Source organism: Crinia signifera, chromosome 3, assembly GCF_055691185.1.
Source record: "Crinia signifera chromosome 3, ASM5569118v1, whole genome shotgun sequence".
NCBI classification, from domain to species: domain Eukaryota; kingdom Metazoa; phylum Chordata; class Amphibia; order Anura; family Myobatrachidae; genus Crinia; species Crinia signifera.
In genome coordinates, this window is record NC_139219.1 from 253,571,320 (window position 1) to 253,588,616 (window position 17,297).

The 17,297-nt window shown below is 44.7% G+C and overlaps 2 protein-coding genes across 5 annotated transcripts in view; one reads left to right on the top strand and one right to left on the bottom strand.

The window, feature by feature from the left end:
• Window positions 1-17,297, top strand: part of VEPH1 (ventricular zone expressed PH domain containing 1) — a 337,859-nt gene that overhangs the window by 41,142 nt on the left and 279,420 nt on the right. The gene's annotated exons all lie outside the window — the stretch shown is intronic.
• The window catches only part of LOC146062985 (uncharacterized), a 37,833-nt gene that overhangs the window by 19,834 nt on the left and 702 nt on the right, over window positions 1-17,297 (bottom strand). Inside the window, exon 2 of the mRNA XM_083174991.1 lies at window positions 15,034-15,123. Coding sequence (XP_083031117.1) covers window positions 15,034-15,123 — 90 coding nt within the window. The remainder of the gene's footprint in view (window positions 1-15,033; window positions 15,124-17,297) is intronic.

A 17,297-nucleotide genomic window follows, 5' to 3' on the forward strand; every position in this document is an offset into this window, starting at 1 on the left:
AAGGCCCCGCCCCCGGAGGATCGCGTTCGCGCATGCGCAGTCCGTTTTTTTCGTAAGGGAACAAAAAACCGGGAGGAACATAGGGATTTGCGGGGGAGCGGGAGGAGGATTGAAAACACGGGAGACTCCCGCTAAATGCGGGAGGGTAGGCAAGTATGCTTTATATGAGAGAGTATGTTAGACTATTACAGTGCTGCTTGTCAGTCTCTGTCTATCCATAGTCGCTACAACTATGATTACATAAACCATACTATTTAATAATGCAATATCGTATACAACCAACTTATTTCCCGAGGTCACTGGATGCTGTAGACCATAGTTGCCTACCTTGGCACCTACCAGTAGAAGCCCAGAGAGGAGACCTTGCTTGCCACTTTAGGCTGGGCTATCAGTCACTAGGCCATGCTCCCAAATTGTAGTGATGCTCCGGACTACAGCAAATAGGTGTCATTAAGCCCCACCCTCCCGTTTCGTGTAAAATCACCTCATCCTGCATGGGTCATTAGGAAGTGGAAGGGATGTGGGAAATCTGCGGAGAACTATATGCACTAAACATACCTTACTAGCTTCGCAGTCCAGTAGTCCTCAGAACTTCAGTGAATGATATGAATCATTTATTTTTTTCTTTATTTAGTGAAAGTGTTGCTATGCTACTTATTGAAAATCATTTTTCAGGAACAGGCCTACCCTGTCCAGCTCAAGTCTCTGACGGTGACTGTTTGGTAAAGCCCAGTACACATGGGGCAATTTCAGCCATAATTGCCAGGGATATAGTCACTGAGGGCCTTATTTTGGTTCATTCTTTCTGACAAAATCCTTCTTAGATGGGCAAAACCATGTGCACTGCAGGTGGGGCAGATGTTACTTGTGCAGAGAGAATTAGATTTGGGTGGGGTTTTACTTCAAAGTGAGATCTATATTGCAGTGTAAAAATAAAGCAGTCAGTATTTTCCCTGCACAGAAACAAAATTACTCACCCAAATCTAATTCTCTCTGCACATGTTACATCTGCCCCCCCCCTGCAGTGCACATGGTTTTGTCCATCTAAGAAGTATTTTGTCAGAAAGAATGAACCAAAATAAGGCCCTGAGTGACCATATCCCTGTGTGTATGGGTCACCGGCCGCACGCTCCTGTGACCGGCCCTGGGGTGGTTGCATGCTCCTGGGACCAGTGGCTTCCCCCAGCAGAGTCTCTTTTTTTATCAGCGACCATCTCTGGTTGCTAATGGAAACGGGACACTTAGCAATATGATCGCTGAGCAATATTATGCCAATATTGCTCAGCGATCATATTGCTCCATGTGTAGGGTGTTAAGAGCTGCTCATCCACCTCTACTACATTTATTCTGGGTTTTGATTTATGGGTTTTCAGACTTTTAAATACTTATTTCTTTACAATAGATGATGTTTTCCCCCCATGTTCTCCCCTTTCTTCCTGCATGCTTCCTCACCTACCTTTTATATACCACTTACTGCTGTAATGTCATGTCCCAGAAGAGCCCCGGGCCTGCCCACAGTTACCTACTATATGTGAGGTAGGATGCGCCTGGTGCAGAAGCAGCTGCTGGGGAAGCTACCCCCTGTTTGCAGCTTATTGGGTGAGCATGGGATGACAGTGGTCTAGATCTACAGTGAATAGGTCAACCACTATCGGTCGACAAGCAAAATGTTGACATGTCAATGGTCAACACACATTTTTTTCATGATTTTTTTTCTTTTTTAAAACAGACGACTTCCTTCATGATGCAAGTGGGCATAGAGGGGGAATATAATACTGTGCCTGAAGCATGGCAAGTGCAGCGGTACCCTAATATGGTGTCTATGTTGGCAGGTGTCAACACACACCGCAAAAAGCATGAAAAACTTGTTGAACATTTTACCTGTTCCTTCTGTCGACCTTTTGTCAATGTCGACCTTTTTCATGTCCTGACCTATTGCCTGTCGAAATGAGACCCTGTCAACAGAGGCGTAACTAGTACTTTGTGGGCCCCATAGCAACATCTTGAATGGGCCCCCTCCCACCATTGTCTCTACATTGCCCTTTAGGCAGGAAAACGAGAGAGTATGGGAGAATGAGAGACATGCAGTGCACTGTGAATAGCGCTAGGAGGAAGCTCCCGGGGATATTTAAATCAGCACGCTGTTATGTTGAAGAATGCCGGTACTCGCTGGTGTTTAGGGCAAGTACTAGCATTTTGCCGCAATGCTGTTTGAGCCATGTTAGGGCACAAAACAGCATTGCACAGATATTTTTGTAAGATTTTTGCTCACACCACTTCTGGGATATGAGCAGAAATACACAACTTGGGCATAGCAGCATGCCGATTTGAATAGCTCCTGGGAGCGCTCTCACTGTGCTATTCACGGTGCGCTGAATTAAATTGACCCCAAAGAAGGTGTCTGGGTAAGATTGAGAGCAAAAGAGAGAGGAGCAATAAAGAGAGGGAGAGAGGGATGGCCAGGGAAAGAGAGAGGGCTTCATGGCACAAGAGGGAATGAGAGAAAAAGGGTGTCAGAGAGAGAAGAGGAGAGGAGCAAGAGAGGGATGGGTGCAAGCAGGAATGAAAGAGAATGTTGGAGGGTGGGAGAGAGATAAAGGGGAGAAAGAGTGAGAGTGTCTGGGAGAGACCGTGAGTGAGAGAGCAAGCTTGTCAAGGCGAGAGAGAGCATCAGTTAGACCAGGGCTCGGCAAGACCGGCCCTCCAGATGTTAGTGAAGAGTTAGACTGTCAGAGTGAGTGATTGAGAGGGAGGAAAGAGAGAGAGAGGGGGGTAGAGAGGTGGGGTGGAGAGTGTGAGAGGAGAAAGGGAATAGAGAAGGAGAGGATAGGGGGGGGAAATAAAGGAAGAGAGGGGTAACAGAAGAGGAGAGGGAGGCATAGAGGAGGAGATGGCAGAAGAGGTGGAGAGGGGGATAGAGGAGGAGAGGTGGTAGAAGAGGAATGGAGGGATAGAGGAGGAGAGGGGTGGCAGAGGAGGAGAGGGACAGATAGAGGAGAAGATGGAGGTAGAGGTGGAGAGGGTAGGGGAGGAGAGGGGGTAGAAGAGGAAAGGGAGTTGAGGCAGAGAGAGGAATAGAGACGGAGGGGTGGTAGAAGTGAGGAGGGGGAGTAGAGGCGCAGAGGGATAGTAGAGAAGTGAGAGCATGTAGTCATTTTAACCCTCCTAATCCTCACATACTAGCTGCACTTGTGGTCTCCTGCTGCAGGTAACCTGTGCCAGGACTTCAAGTGTACATAACCAGCGTGTCTCCTTCTTCTGCTCACCCCTTCCTCTACTTACCAGGTGCCGGATCACCTTCTCTCACTAGGGCGCAGGATCATCTTCTCTCACCGGGCGCAGGATCATCTTCTTTCACCGGGCGCAGGATCAGCTAGCTTCTCTAACCGGAAAAGAGATGCAGGATCTCTTTTCTCCTCTCTCCTGATGCTGGGTCTCCTTCCTTCGCTTACATGGCGCTGGGGCTCCTTTCTTCGCTTACACGGCGCTGGGGCTCCTTCCTCCGCTTACACGGTGCTGGGGCTCCTTCCTCCACTTACACGGCGCTGGGGCTCCTTCCTCCACTTACACGGCGCTGGGGCTCCTTGCTCCGCTTACACGGCGCTGGGGCTCCTACTGCAACTAATCAGTGCCGTGTCTCCTTCCTCCACTCTCCCTGCACCAGGTCACCTACTTCCGCTTACCCAGCGTGGGGTTTCAACCCATTAACCAGGTCTAGTAGTGGCAGTGCTGCAGGCACTTCAGGAGGGCACTGTACAGCGGCGCAACCATTGTACGCGAGTCGGTAACAGAAAACAATGAAAAGGGTGCAGGGGAATGCCTGCAGAGGTCCCGGGCCCCCCAAGCCACCGGGCCCCATAGCAACTGCATCCCCTGCACCCTCTATAGTTACTCCACTGCCTGTCAACCTAATAATCCACACTCCTACCAGTAGGTCCCGAAATCCACTAATATGTTCCACCACTTGGGATGTGGGCAGCGTTGCATGGTCCTATGGAGTGCATTCACCAGCATCCCCTGCCTGCTGCAGCTCCGGACCCTCTCTTGTCTTCACTGCTGGGCTGCATAGATGAATAAATACATTTTCGGTACTTTTGTATTATCACGGCGCCCAGTTTTCTTACGTACGTTAACTTAGTGAAATAGCATCGCATTACGATGCGATGTGATTTTACCCTTCCTGCTCAATGTCATTTCCGCCCCCTGTCAGATCTTGTCAGAAATTCACTCTGAGGTGATTTTCTGAGGTGACAAAAAGTGTGCCTTAGAGCTCGTGGTTTTCCTGTGATTTTCAGTGGATTTTTACTGCGATATCCAGTGATAACTTGAGATGGCTGCATCAATGAGCCTATTTACGCTCCCACAGACTGAGGAGGACGCTGTCCAATTTTTTCAGGAGCATCACCTGCTGCCAATGACGGCTACTTGCACGAATGGGCACCCCATGCACTTGTCCATCAAGGAGTGTATGTGGCGGTGCCATATAAAAGCATGCCGGCAAAAGGTAAGCTTAAGAGCGGCCCATTTCTTCCCGGGGTGCCGCTTATCATTCCTGACTCTTTTGAGGTTCATTTATTCGTGGGCAGAGGAGCTGACCTCAATACGCTCCCACAGACTGAGGAGGACGCTGTCCAATTTTTTCAGGAGCATCACCTGCTGCCAATGACGGCTACTTGCACGAATGGGCACCCCATGCACTTGTCCATCAAGGAGTGTATGTGGCGGTGCCATATAAAAGCATGCCGGCAAAAGGTAAGCTTAAGAGCGGCCCATTTCTTCCCGGGGTGCCGCTTATCATTCCTGACTCTTTTGAGGTTCATTTATTCGTGGGCAGAGGAGCTGACCTCAATAGAGTATTGCCAGCGTGAGCTCCAACATTCCAATAAGACTGTGGTTCTGTACAACGCATGGATGCGGGAGGCCTGTACCATGGACTTGGGGGACCGGGCCAGATCGTCGAGGTCGACGAAAGTCTTTTCGTTAAAAGGAAAAGCAATGTCGGCCGCATTTTACAGCAGCAATGGGTGTTTGGAGGCATCTCATGTGAAACTGGGCAGTGCTTCATCACAGTTGTGGCAAAATGTGCCGCCATTAATGCCAACATTGAGCCTGGAACAAGCATTTACAGTGATTGTTGACAGGCATATAGCACAGAGGAGTTGGAACAGGCAGGATACAATCATGCCCGTGTGAACCACAAATATAACTTTGTCGACCCCGAAACTGGTGTGCACACAAACTATTGAATGCCTTTGGGGGTCCGCAACATGGCAGATTGCAACGATATATCGGGCAATATCGCATCCGATATATCTGGCGCCGTGAAACTGCACAAGTACCCATTTGATTTACTGGATTGAATTCGATATTTCCTTGCCTGCACAGTATTTTTCTTTTCGATGTAGAAAAAACGGGTGCACGCATTGAATCGAATGTGGATCAATAGCATCTTTAAAACCGCTTTAATTTTGCTTCTATAAGCAAAATCAAATAAAAAAACCTGTAAAAATCACAGCGTGTGTATACCCCTTTAGTGTGATCTTGTGGCACTGTTTTTCACAATACTCGCCTTGTTTGTGAATTATATTTATATACCAATCTTAAGACCTTAGTGGGGAGGGTTATAGGGTGTACACACGGTTCAATTTAAACTATTCTTCTATTAGATTTTGCTTATAGAATTCTCTTTTGATTTGATCCCGATGCGTGGCCGGCCATGCAGCATCAAAATCAAATCGAGGAATAGACTGTGCGGGCAAGACTATATAGTACAGATCTGTACTACAGTATATAGTCTAAATTGAATGTGTACACCGCACCAAATTGGTATTGAACCGTAAGTACACCCCTTTAGGGTCAGGCTGCTAGGGAGCATAATATGCGTTGTTAACAATGAAAAGATGAAATCCATATTTCTTCATAAAAATGAAGAGACCTTTTAGGATTTATGCAAATAGTATAGAATAAAATGTGGGACCATTTTTTCCATTTATATTTTGGTTATGTTCTGTTGGTTTGTCTAATAAAAGACAATTGAATACCATCATGTACAACATTTATCATTTCTGTTGCTAAGGCATCTTTTGATACTTGTTTCCTAGCAGGGCGCCCACTAAGCTATTTGCTTAGTGGGCTATTCTGCGTAGTGAAATCGCATCGCATCGCTTTTTGAGCCTTGCGATGTGTGCGATGCGATCTCCGTAGTTTATTGATTCACTGCACCCTGAGTGAAATCGCATTGCAGATGAGATGAGATCTCAGTAGTTCATATGGTAAAACACCTAAAACAGCACCACTCTCCACGTCACCCCGAAGCATGGCGAGCGCAGCGGAATGCACCCTCCGACCTTTTCATACCCCCACTATCCACGTCGGCGTGGAGTTCACTTTATACCTATAAATGGTAAGCTCTCCCAAGAGAGGGACTCAATCCTCATGTAATGGTTTTTTTTTTTTTTTTTTTTAAATCAAGTGTTTTTTATTGAATTTTAAAGAACAGAAAATAAACATACAAACAACCAACAAAATACAAAATGTCTAGTATATGGAATGCGTTTCCCGGACCATAGTAACAGCTCAATAAAGATGGATGCTAAGAAATACATAACAGATATTTTAGTCACACGGGACTGTCAGACACTGAGGCCACAAGACAGTGTTCCAGTTGTCTAGAAACAACCGGGACCCGACTAGGTGACAAGCCATGGTGGTAGCTTGCAACAGCAATTAGTACCACTTTCTAATTATGTTAATGTAATAGGGTGTGAGTTAAGGTTAACAAACGTGCACAGAATTATTTAGTTAAAACTCACAAAATAGATTTGCTTAAGATAGGCAAGTTCAATGTGACATCTTAATGCAAATCAACATTTAACTCAGAGGATGCCCATTAGCACTAATAAAAACACCTATAAATACACATTTAAGAGAAAAAAACGAATTAAACCAGTAAATATTCTAAACACAATGAAGGTTAAAAAAATCCATTACCACTAATTTAACCAATGAATATCCCTTTCACATCGTAATAACAGGTGGGACCCAGGATCTCAATGCCAGGTTGGAACCGGGATCTCATTCCCAGGTCAAAGTGCCGGGTCAGTTGACCTGGGTTATAAGCTTTGGTGCTTTCACATCACCAACCCGGCAATAATTGGGGTCTGAGGTGCGGTGTGAAAGGGGTATAATTCACATATAAAGTTATCTTACTTTAAAAATAATGACAGATGCAAATGATTTTTAAGTTAAATTTAATGAACACAGAAAAAATATACACAAATTGAACTGAAAACAACAAAAAACAACCCATTGCAAACATAATGATATATTTTAGGGGGCTGAGCTACATCTGCCCCACCTGCCCTTTTAGCTACAACACCATGCGTGGACACACTCTGCATTGGCGTAGTGATTGGTGATGCGGTTTGGGCTGTGATGGCCTGGCTGCTCATGAATGACATACTGGGACCTTCTTATGAAGCCCTTTGGAATGCACATTCCTTTTGCAAGCTAATGAGGGCTTCTTTTTGGGCCCGAATATCATGACTAATGACTAAAGCTGGCCATGCACTAGTGCGATTTGCCCACTTTTTATTCGATCGTGAGGGATCTGGCAGAGTGGCAAAATTGCATGTGTTTGACATATGATTTGGTGCGTGGTCCGGGTGGAGATCAAACCTGCGGCATGTAGGATTAAAATACCACATTAAGTACAAAATTGGATGGAATAGCTGCCGAGGGAGTTCAAAGGAAACAATATGCGTTTTAAGGCTCAGATAAGTTGTAGTAGTGTATGAGGAGGCCTTAATACACACATGCCAATCTCTTTCACAGATGGGGTTGGTTAAAATGTGGGCTGTTGTGGGGCCAGCTGGTGGTCCTCTATGGCAAATTCAGCTGCAGTGTCATCTGGCGGAAACACTGTATTAGCTCTGATGATGATTTTTCTATTGGTAAGTATACTCCTCAATAACCAAGCCACACAATAAGATGAAAAGTAGAAAATAAAGTTTACATACTTTGTAAAAAATGCTGTCTCTAGCAAATTGTCCCTCCTAACAATACATCTCATGTGGATCTCCATGCTTGTGCACAGGTTGTTTCATCATATGCTTTAGTTTTTCCAACACTACAGTACAAGCGGGTGCCGGATTGCTTCCCGACAGTCGGGATTCCAATGGTCAGTAGACCAACGTTGGAATCCCAACTGTTAAAAGCCCAACAGACGGGATCCCGACTTACAGGGGCTATTCTCCCTTGGAGGAGGAATAGAATCTGTGGCGAGCGCAGTGAGCCACCACGCCACAGCATGGCGAGTGCAGCGAGCCCACAAGGGGCTTCATTGCCACCCATGGGAGGGATTGTGAACAGTCTCCCATTGTATTTGAAACAGTTGAGAGGTATGCCACTTGCTGTAATTCGAAACAGTTTGGAGGTATGACTACAAAACCTGAGTTCAGCCCCAAGCAGTGGCACCCCTTGTAACTTCCAGAGCTGGTGCAAGCCCTACTAGCACCCCAACCCACTCATCAGGATTTTGTCATAACATTTAGGTGTATTTCATCAATAACCATTTTTTTCAGCAATTTTTTTAAGAATATCACGTTACACAACAGAGGCCAAGGTTATTGTAAATACAATGCTAGAAATCGTATCAAAAAACTTAGATATCAGGCTATATATAAAAGAAAAGGATTTGCATATGATCAACAGTTTGAAAATAGCAACATTTGCAGCTACAGACCCCTATATTCCACAGCAACATATGCTGCTTTCCCACTGCCTACCCGGGTAAAGACCCGTTTTTTTTAAACGGGTCTTTACCCGGGTAAGAGCCACAAAGACCCTTTCCCACTGCAGCTTTTAAACAGTAAATTACCATTTAAAAGCAGTAAATGTCCCATTCACACTTACCCGTGTAAACCACAAAGCAACACGTTTAAACTCTCTAGTAAACCTTGCCTGTCATTAAAAACATCACATGTACCAATCATGTTCTTAACCTTTATTATTATTTCTAAATACCGTTTAAAACCCTTTCCCATTGCCAAAAAAACGGCTCTTACACGGTAAAAACACTGCTTTTTACCCGGTTAACAAATACCGGTATTTGTTACCCGGGTAAAGCAACCTGGAGCTTTCCCACTGCAGCTCTAGCCGTTTAAAAAGGCTAAAAAAACGGCATTTTACCGTGTAAAGCCTGCAGTGGGTAAGGGGCAATACTTAGCAACATTAGCGGAAGCATCTACAGGCAAGATTTCTTGCCAGAGCCTACAATTTCGCTCAAAGATTTAGCAGGAGTCACCATGTGATATGCCCATGTCCTATATCGTAGTCTGTATTAGGAGGCTCGGTTTGAAATAATAATAACATAATATTGATAAAATGCTTCTTTTCATATAAATATTTCACAGAGCTATACAGTGTACAACGAGAATGAACTTAAAGCTTCACAAATTAACATTTCAGTCTGTAGGCAAACAGGGCAGGATTCAGAGGTGGATGCTAATCCTGGCACAACAGCATCTTCTTATGCAGTGCAACTACAAGTTTATACTATTAGTATTTGTACAGAGACACCAACTGGCTGCATCTTTAATTCATTGTTCTGGGTAAAACTTTTCACCATAAGTCACACCATTGAACATTAGAACTACACTATGGTTGCACAGAATGTCCATCTGAACATGGCCACCAAAATCCCTGCAACTTAAAAAAGTCACTATCTGAATAGAGACCCCTGTTACCACCTAGAAAAGCCCACCCAAAGTCTCACTGCATCACCCAGTGGTAATCATCGGGATGCAGAGACGATGTGACTTCAACACAATACGAAAAACTTCATACAGCTGGACAAGCTGTACAATCATGACCATAGTGCTATAGTTCTTCAGCGGCAGAACAAACAAGTGTGGGGCACAGGTAGAATCATATGTACAACATGTACACAATAATTATGACAACATCTATATAATAGAGAGAGAGAAAGAGGGAGATGGGCGCTCTGCCTGGGTGCCGGCTGCTCAGTCTGGTTTGTCCAAACCTGGGTTCAATGTTAAAGATACGGGGGTGACTAGCGCTCTGGCTTTAAACTGAAAAGAGGAGTGATGTAGTATCTGTGAGGCTGGGTGAGCAGCAAAAACGATGTATCCAATGAATGTGATAAAATAAATATTTTATTTGCTGATATACATGGGTGTAAATACACCATATGGGGTGCGGGTGGAGGGGGGGATGGGAATGTGGAAAATGGGGCTCTCTGCGGGGGTGCAGGAGGGCGGGTGCTGGCTAACACTAGCCTGAGTCCAGATCGATGGGATAGGAAAACAGAGCACACCCTGCTTCACCTCCTGAGGTGAACGCAGTCCGTGTGTTCTGGGGGAATGGAAATTGGAGGATGAGTGCTTCTAGCGGTACCGCTGTGCAGGTCCTGGATGGTAACAGAAAGTCTCTCGCAGTAGGTCAGTGTAAGTTTGCCAGGTGTCGCTCGGGGAATCCCTGGCGGTGCACCTAACACTTACCTGGTGCCCGCTGGAATCTTCAGTACTTCCGTCCCACGTCGCTTCGCTGTAGACGGACTGTATCCTGCTGGTGTCTGCACAGCCGTGCAGATCACCAGTGTAGAGAACCGTGTCGCTTCCACAGGAATAGAAGCACTTCCGGGTCCCGCTGGCGTGCGTTTACCGGGTGCTTCCAACTCCTGGAGTAACACGGGCTGCACTCCCGGTGGGGAGGAGACTGCTGGAAAGGACTTGAACGTGTGCAGGTGTCGTCCAACGCGTTTCAACCCCGCTGGGGTCTTTTTCAAGGATGTCTGTGCTGGGTATGAGCATCGCTCTATAAAGGGTGTTCCTGAGACACGCCCCTTGTAGGAGGGTGTCTATTGGTCTGTGTGGTTGTCAATCATCAGCTCTGTGTCTGTGCCGATATTACATGCTTTCTTCAGAAGAGCAAAGAGTCACATACGTTTGCAGGGATTGTGTGATGCTGCTTTTGAGTTGCTCCATGTGATGGTACATGTCGATATCTCCATTAATGTTTTATTGACATGGGTGGTTGACATGAGTAGTGTCGACTGTCTATCCATGACGACATGAAATGCAGGGATTGGATTGGGATAGGGTTGATGTACACACATGAGGGGTGTGTAAGGGGGAAAGGAAAGGGGATAACCCATCTCAAAGAAAATGGTGTTGGTGCCCTGGGGTAGTAAGGTGGACACATGTCGTGTCGGTATATGTGTCTATTATTGTTGCTCATGCATATAGTTAAGGATATTATTTGGATAATGCTCCTAGGTTAAATTCTATATTGAGACCTCTGGGCTTGAGTGTCTTGAGCTGGTAAATCCAGAACATCTCTCTTTTGTCCAGAGTGGCTGCAAAGTCGCCCCCCCCTCCAATTCCTTTTAGGGGCCTCAATAGCTGTAAACTGCAGTCCTCTTGGGTCACAATTGTGTTTGTCTTTAAAATGTGCGGATACACTATGTTGCTCATAACCTCTTTTTATGTTCCTCACGTGCTCGTACAGTCTGGTGCCTAGTGTTCTTACGGTCCTACCTACATATTCCATATTGCATGGGCATTTGATGAGGTATATGACCCCTGTGGAGTTGCATGTTAAGTGTTCTCTGAATTTGAAAGTTTTATTGATTGTGGTTGAGTGCCATGTGGTGTTTGCCTTGGTGCTGATATCATGCAGATTCTTACATCCTGCACATCTGCCACAATGGAAGAAACCTGTGCTGTTGGTGAGGGTACTCTGAACAGAAGTGGATGGTTTGATGTGGTTTTTTGTCAATTTTTGTTTAAGGTCAGGGGCTTTTCTATATACTATTTTTGGTTTGTCTTGAATTATTGTTCTGAGGTCTGTGTCTTCTTGCAGAATGTGCCAGTGTTTCTTTAGAATTTTCTTGAGGGTGAGTGCTGACTGGTTATATTGGGTAATGAATAGAATGTTGCTGTTGTCTGTGCTCTCAGTTTTGTCTTTTATGGTCAATGTGTCTGTCCTGTCTGTGTTGAGTATCTCTTGTTGTGCATTTTCGACTAGTGTGGGGTTATATTGTTTTTCTAGAAATTGTTGTTTGAGCTCATTTGATTGTGTGGTGTAGTCTGTGGTTTTGGAACAGTTTCTTCTTAGTCTGCGGAACTGACCTTTAGGAATGTTATCTAACCATGGTCTGTGATGTCCGCTGTTGTACAGTATGTAACTGTTCACATCAACAGATTTTTTGTAAGTCTTGGTTTGGATGGTGTTGTGGTCAATGTATATTTCTAGGTCTAAGAATTGTACTGACTGTTTACTGTAGTTGGTGGTGAATTTGAGGTTGTTATTGTTTGTGTTGAGGGTTTGTATGAAGTGTTGTATAGAGTCCTCTGGACCTCTCCAGATGAATATTATGTCATCAATAAATCTCCGCCACAGGATCAAGTTGTCGCTCCAGCCATGCTCACCCCAAATATGGTCCTCCTCCCATTTCCCCATAAATAGGTTCGCATAGCTGGGCGCCACTTTTGATCCCATGGCGGTCCCGGTGGTCTGTAGATAAAAGGAGTTATTGAACCAGAAGTAATTGTGTAGCAGTATGTAGTCAAGTGATGTAGTCAAGTGACATGTACCATCACATGGAGCAACTCAAAAGCAGCATCACACAATCCCTGCAAACGTATGTGACTCTTTGCTCTTCTGAAGAAAGCATGTAATATCGGCACAGACACAGAGCTGATGATTGACAACCACACAGACCAATAGACACCCTCCTACAAGGGGCGTGTCTCAGGAACACCCTTTATAGAGCGATGCTCATACCCAGCACAGACATCCTTGAAAAAGACCCCAGCGGGGTTGAAACGCGTTGGACGACACCTGCACACGTTCAAGTCCTTTCCAGCAGTCTCCTCCCCACCGGGAGTGCAGCCCGTGTTACTCCAGGAGTTGGAAGCACCCGGTAAACGCACGCCAGCGGGACCCGGAAGTGCTTCTATTCCTGTGGAAGCGACACGGTTCTCTACACTGGTGATCTGCACGGCTGTGCAGACACCAGCAGGATACAGTCCGTCTACAGCGAAGCGACGTGGGACGGAAGTACTGAAGATTCCAGCGGGCACCAGGTAAGTGTTAGGTGCACCGCCAGGGATTCCCCGAGCGACACCTGGCAAACTTACACTGACCTACTGCGAGAGACTTTCTGTTACCATCCAGGACCTGCACAGCGGTACCGCTAGAAGCACTCATCCTCCAATTTCCATTCCCCCAGAACACACGGACTGCGTTCACCTCAGGAGGTGAAGCAGGGTGTGCTCTGTTTTCCTATCCCATCGATCTGGACTCAGGCTAGTGTTAGCCAGCACCCGCCCTCCTGCACCCCCGCAGAGAGCCCCATTTTCCACATTCCCATCCCCCCCTCCACCCGCACCCCATATGGTGTATTTACACCCATGTATATCAGCAAATAAAATATTTATTTTATCACATTCATTGGATACATCGTTTTTGCTGCTCACCCAGCCTCACAGATACTACATCACTCCTCTTTTCAGTTTAAAGCCAGAGCGCTAGTCACCCCCGTATCTTTAACAACATCTATATAATAAGTTGAGGTGTCTGTCGCATCGCAGAGAGGCCAAATTCAGCAACATGGTACCTCTGGACCCTCTGGTGGTGTGCATAGGGAATTTTTTTTTTTTTGGGGGGGGGGGGGGAGAGATTTCACTTAGAAATTTAAAAACACCAATGTTCAGTTTGCTTTGACTGGAAATCTGGAAAAAAGATTGCGTTTAGATTAGAGTATAGATGTTACATAGTAAAGGTTTTCATTGATATTTGTCAAATTAAGGGACTTTATTATGAGCTGCTGCATAACTTTGCCTTTCCCATAACTATACCTTACCTATTCTGATGACAGTAGCACTGTATGTAACAATGCATTTGTGCATGCACTCAGGATAATGCATGCTCTGTATTGGATTCCAGAATATTTTGCACATGTGCAGTAACAAGTTATAGCTCAGCTGTGCAAACATTGGCATTGTGTACTATTTACCCAGGTCCGAACCTATCAGAGGTTCCCCTTCACCATTGTAGACATCAGCACTTGGGGTGGGGAAAGAGGGGAGTGACTGCTGCTGCTGCAGCCACCGAATGCAGTGAGCGGTGTTGATGTAGCTGTTAGCGTCTCAGTCAAAAAGTTACTGTGAGTGGAGAGACATCGGTCCCAAATATAATGCAGTTGGTTCAGCAATTTAAATGGGGATAAATGCTATGTACCCCGTTTTTTTTACGTGTTTCTCCACTATCTGGGTGCAGCAATTTCCTTCTTCTGAGAGAGAACTTTTATACCTAACAGGGTTGGAATACAGCAATTATTTTTAGACATTATTATTATTATTACAATTAATTTGTTTTGAGGAGTGTACTAATAATTATTTATATTTTTTATGTATGTGATTAATTAATTATTTTATTTAGTTCTGACATTTTGTCCCTAGCTGACTAATTAAATAAATATTTTATTACTATCCGACCAGTCCCGTGGCGCTCTCTCACATGTATCTATATATGATGCCTTTTTGATGTCCCTGATGTGACGAATAAAGACTACTTTGCTTTTGCACAAAACTCTCAGTGTTGGTGAGTGCCTGCCTCTCTACAAACTCTATATAGATATTTATATATTTAAATGTTTTAGGACTCTCCACCCCTGCCCTCAGCTCGTCCATTGGTCTCCTCACACAGGCAATACCATGTGTGGCCACACAAAAGCTAGTATTTTAAGTAATAACTAAAGATAACTAAAGATGGGGTTTGGGTTAAAGATAATTTTTTAAGGTGCTTGTGAAAATTATAGTAATTACAGTAGTGTGGTTAAAATAATAAACAGTGAACTATGATTAAAACAATGTGCTTGCCTGTTGAAAAAAGGGGGGTTAGTAAAGTATGTTTACAGCCCTTTTTTGAGTACTTGGTGGTAGCGTTATTTATGAAAAGGCAGCTCCGGGGAAATCATGGAAGCAATCTACAATGTCCCTACAATACCTTTCTCCGTTGTGTGGATAGGGCAAGGCAGGTCCACAGTGTAGCGCTTGTCTCTGATGTTTTCTGTGTCCCGCGTGGAGCTCCGTGCGGCTTTAGCAAAAAAACGGAAGTTCGGGGCAGCGTGTTTCCGGATCACGCTCCCGGCAAAGATGGTGTTTGCCACACCCATTCTCAGTACCTGGACCAGGCTCAGCTGTCAGTGCCCCTTTCAAAAAGTGTGGATGTTTTGCTGCTCATTATCCAACCCAGTGAATGGGGGGGAGTAGGTATACAGTATGCAATCCAAAAGTTTACAATTGGATTGCTTTTCCATTCTCTTATTGATTCCATATTAAGCAAATGTATCCTTAAAAGGGAAGGCCTTGTAACTCTACCCAAAAATTGGCAGAATGTTGTACCTTACATAAGATCAGATGGAGACAGTAGCCTGAAACTTTGTATCTTAAAAATCCTTTATGATGCCACAACAAACACTACCAGACGCACTTGCTACATTTGCGTAAAATGCAAAGATTCATTGTGTCCAGAATGACTGTATCATTTCATACTTAACACCTAATGACCAATGTACATGTACTGTATGTGGCTAGTTCATTTTTATGGATTTTTTGATGCTTGTATAAAAAAAATTCTTAACTTTTTCTTTATTATCTGTTTAGTAAAATGTACTAAATTTTTGGCTGGTGCCTACTCTGCCTATTTGGTAATTAGACAGTGCCCTTGCATAGCCTAGCCTGCTGAGCAGCGTCACGGTCAGTGCTGGCAGGTTAGTGATGGAATGTAGTTTTCCCAGTGGGAAACCAAGCAGCTGTACTGTAAGTTAATGAATAAAAGTCTGATGTCTGTACACAAATACCAAGTCAGTGGCTATTCTGCTGCTAGCATTTAGCATCAGCTTTGACTATTTATTTAACCCATTTAAAAAGTTATTCCAGATATAGTACATGTTATATATATAGTATAACATAAATAAAATACTTATTATAACATAACTAAAATAATATAATATATTATGTCAGGCACGTCCAAACGGGATACGGTCATTACGTCTACAGCATGATGGTCGACACCATTAGGTCAACATGGGGATAGGTCAACATGGTTCTAGGTCGACATGGGTTAAGGTTGACAAGGTTTTAAGTCGACATGTCATTAGGTCGACATAAGCATTAGGTCGACATGGTCTAGGTCGACAGTCAATAGGTCGACATGGGTTTTCTTACTGTTTTTTGAGCCGACATGTGCCGACAGGCAGTATTTCATGCTCTACCATCCACTAGAGCATGGTGGGAGAATAAAATAGTGTGCCAAGCGTAGCGAGGCTCCAGGCCCAAAGCATGGCGAGTGCAGCGAGCCATGTGGGGGGATGCGGTGCACTTTAACCAGTGTCCATGTCGACAGTGTTGACATTCGGGTAAAAAAACATTGGGTTAATAACCCCATGTTGACCTTTTGACTGTCGACCTAGACCAATTCTTGTGTCGACCTGTTGACCTAAAGCAATGTCGACCTAGAACCATGTCGACCTTAACCCATGCCGACCTAATGGTGTCGAGCAACTTGCTGTAGACCAAATGATCCCAACCTGTCCAAACTGTGGCCCTCCAGCTGTTGTCAAACTTTACATCCCAACATGCCTTGCCATCATTTTACCATTCCCTAATAGCAAAACTGTGGCAAGGCATTATAGGACTTGTAGTTTCACAACAGCTGGAGGGCCATAGTTTGGACATGCCTGTAATACACATCATACATACATACATTTTTTTCAATACACACTGCAATTTCACAGCCCTGGCAATTTTCGGAGAACTGCTCATGAGCACGGTCCGTACTGCGCATGGGTGTGGCCTCCGTGCGGCCACAGCCAGTGACGGCCTTTGGGAGTGCTGCACAAAAAGGCAGGGGGGCCGCTGATGACATCACGTCACGGCCATTGCAGCGCTGAGTAAGGATTGACTTAAACGTCACTGTACATGGGGGGGGGGGGTTGGAGGCTGTAAATTCTTTATAGGACCTTTCGATAATTAGTCATTTCTGATGTAGAAATCACAAAACCCCTTTGATCTGTTGAAATCAGGCCTTTTCTCTTTAATGTGACCCACACGTCTACAGACCCCTGGAAATATTTAAATACAGTAGTTGTACAGATTAATAATTAACATCATCTGTTAATCTTTTGTTTTTGTTTTCCCTAAAATAGCCTTCAGAATTAAACATTAAACTCGTAGCTTATTGTGTGAAATGAAACATAGGGCCTAATT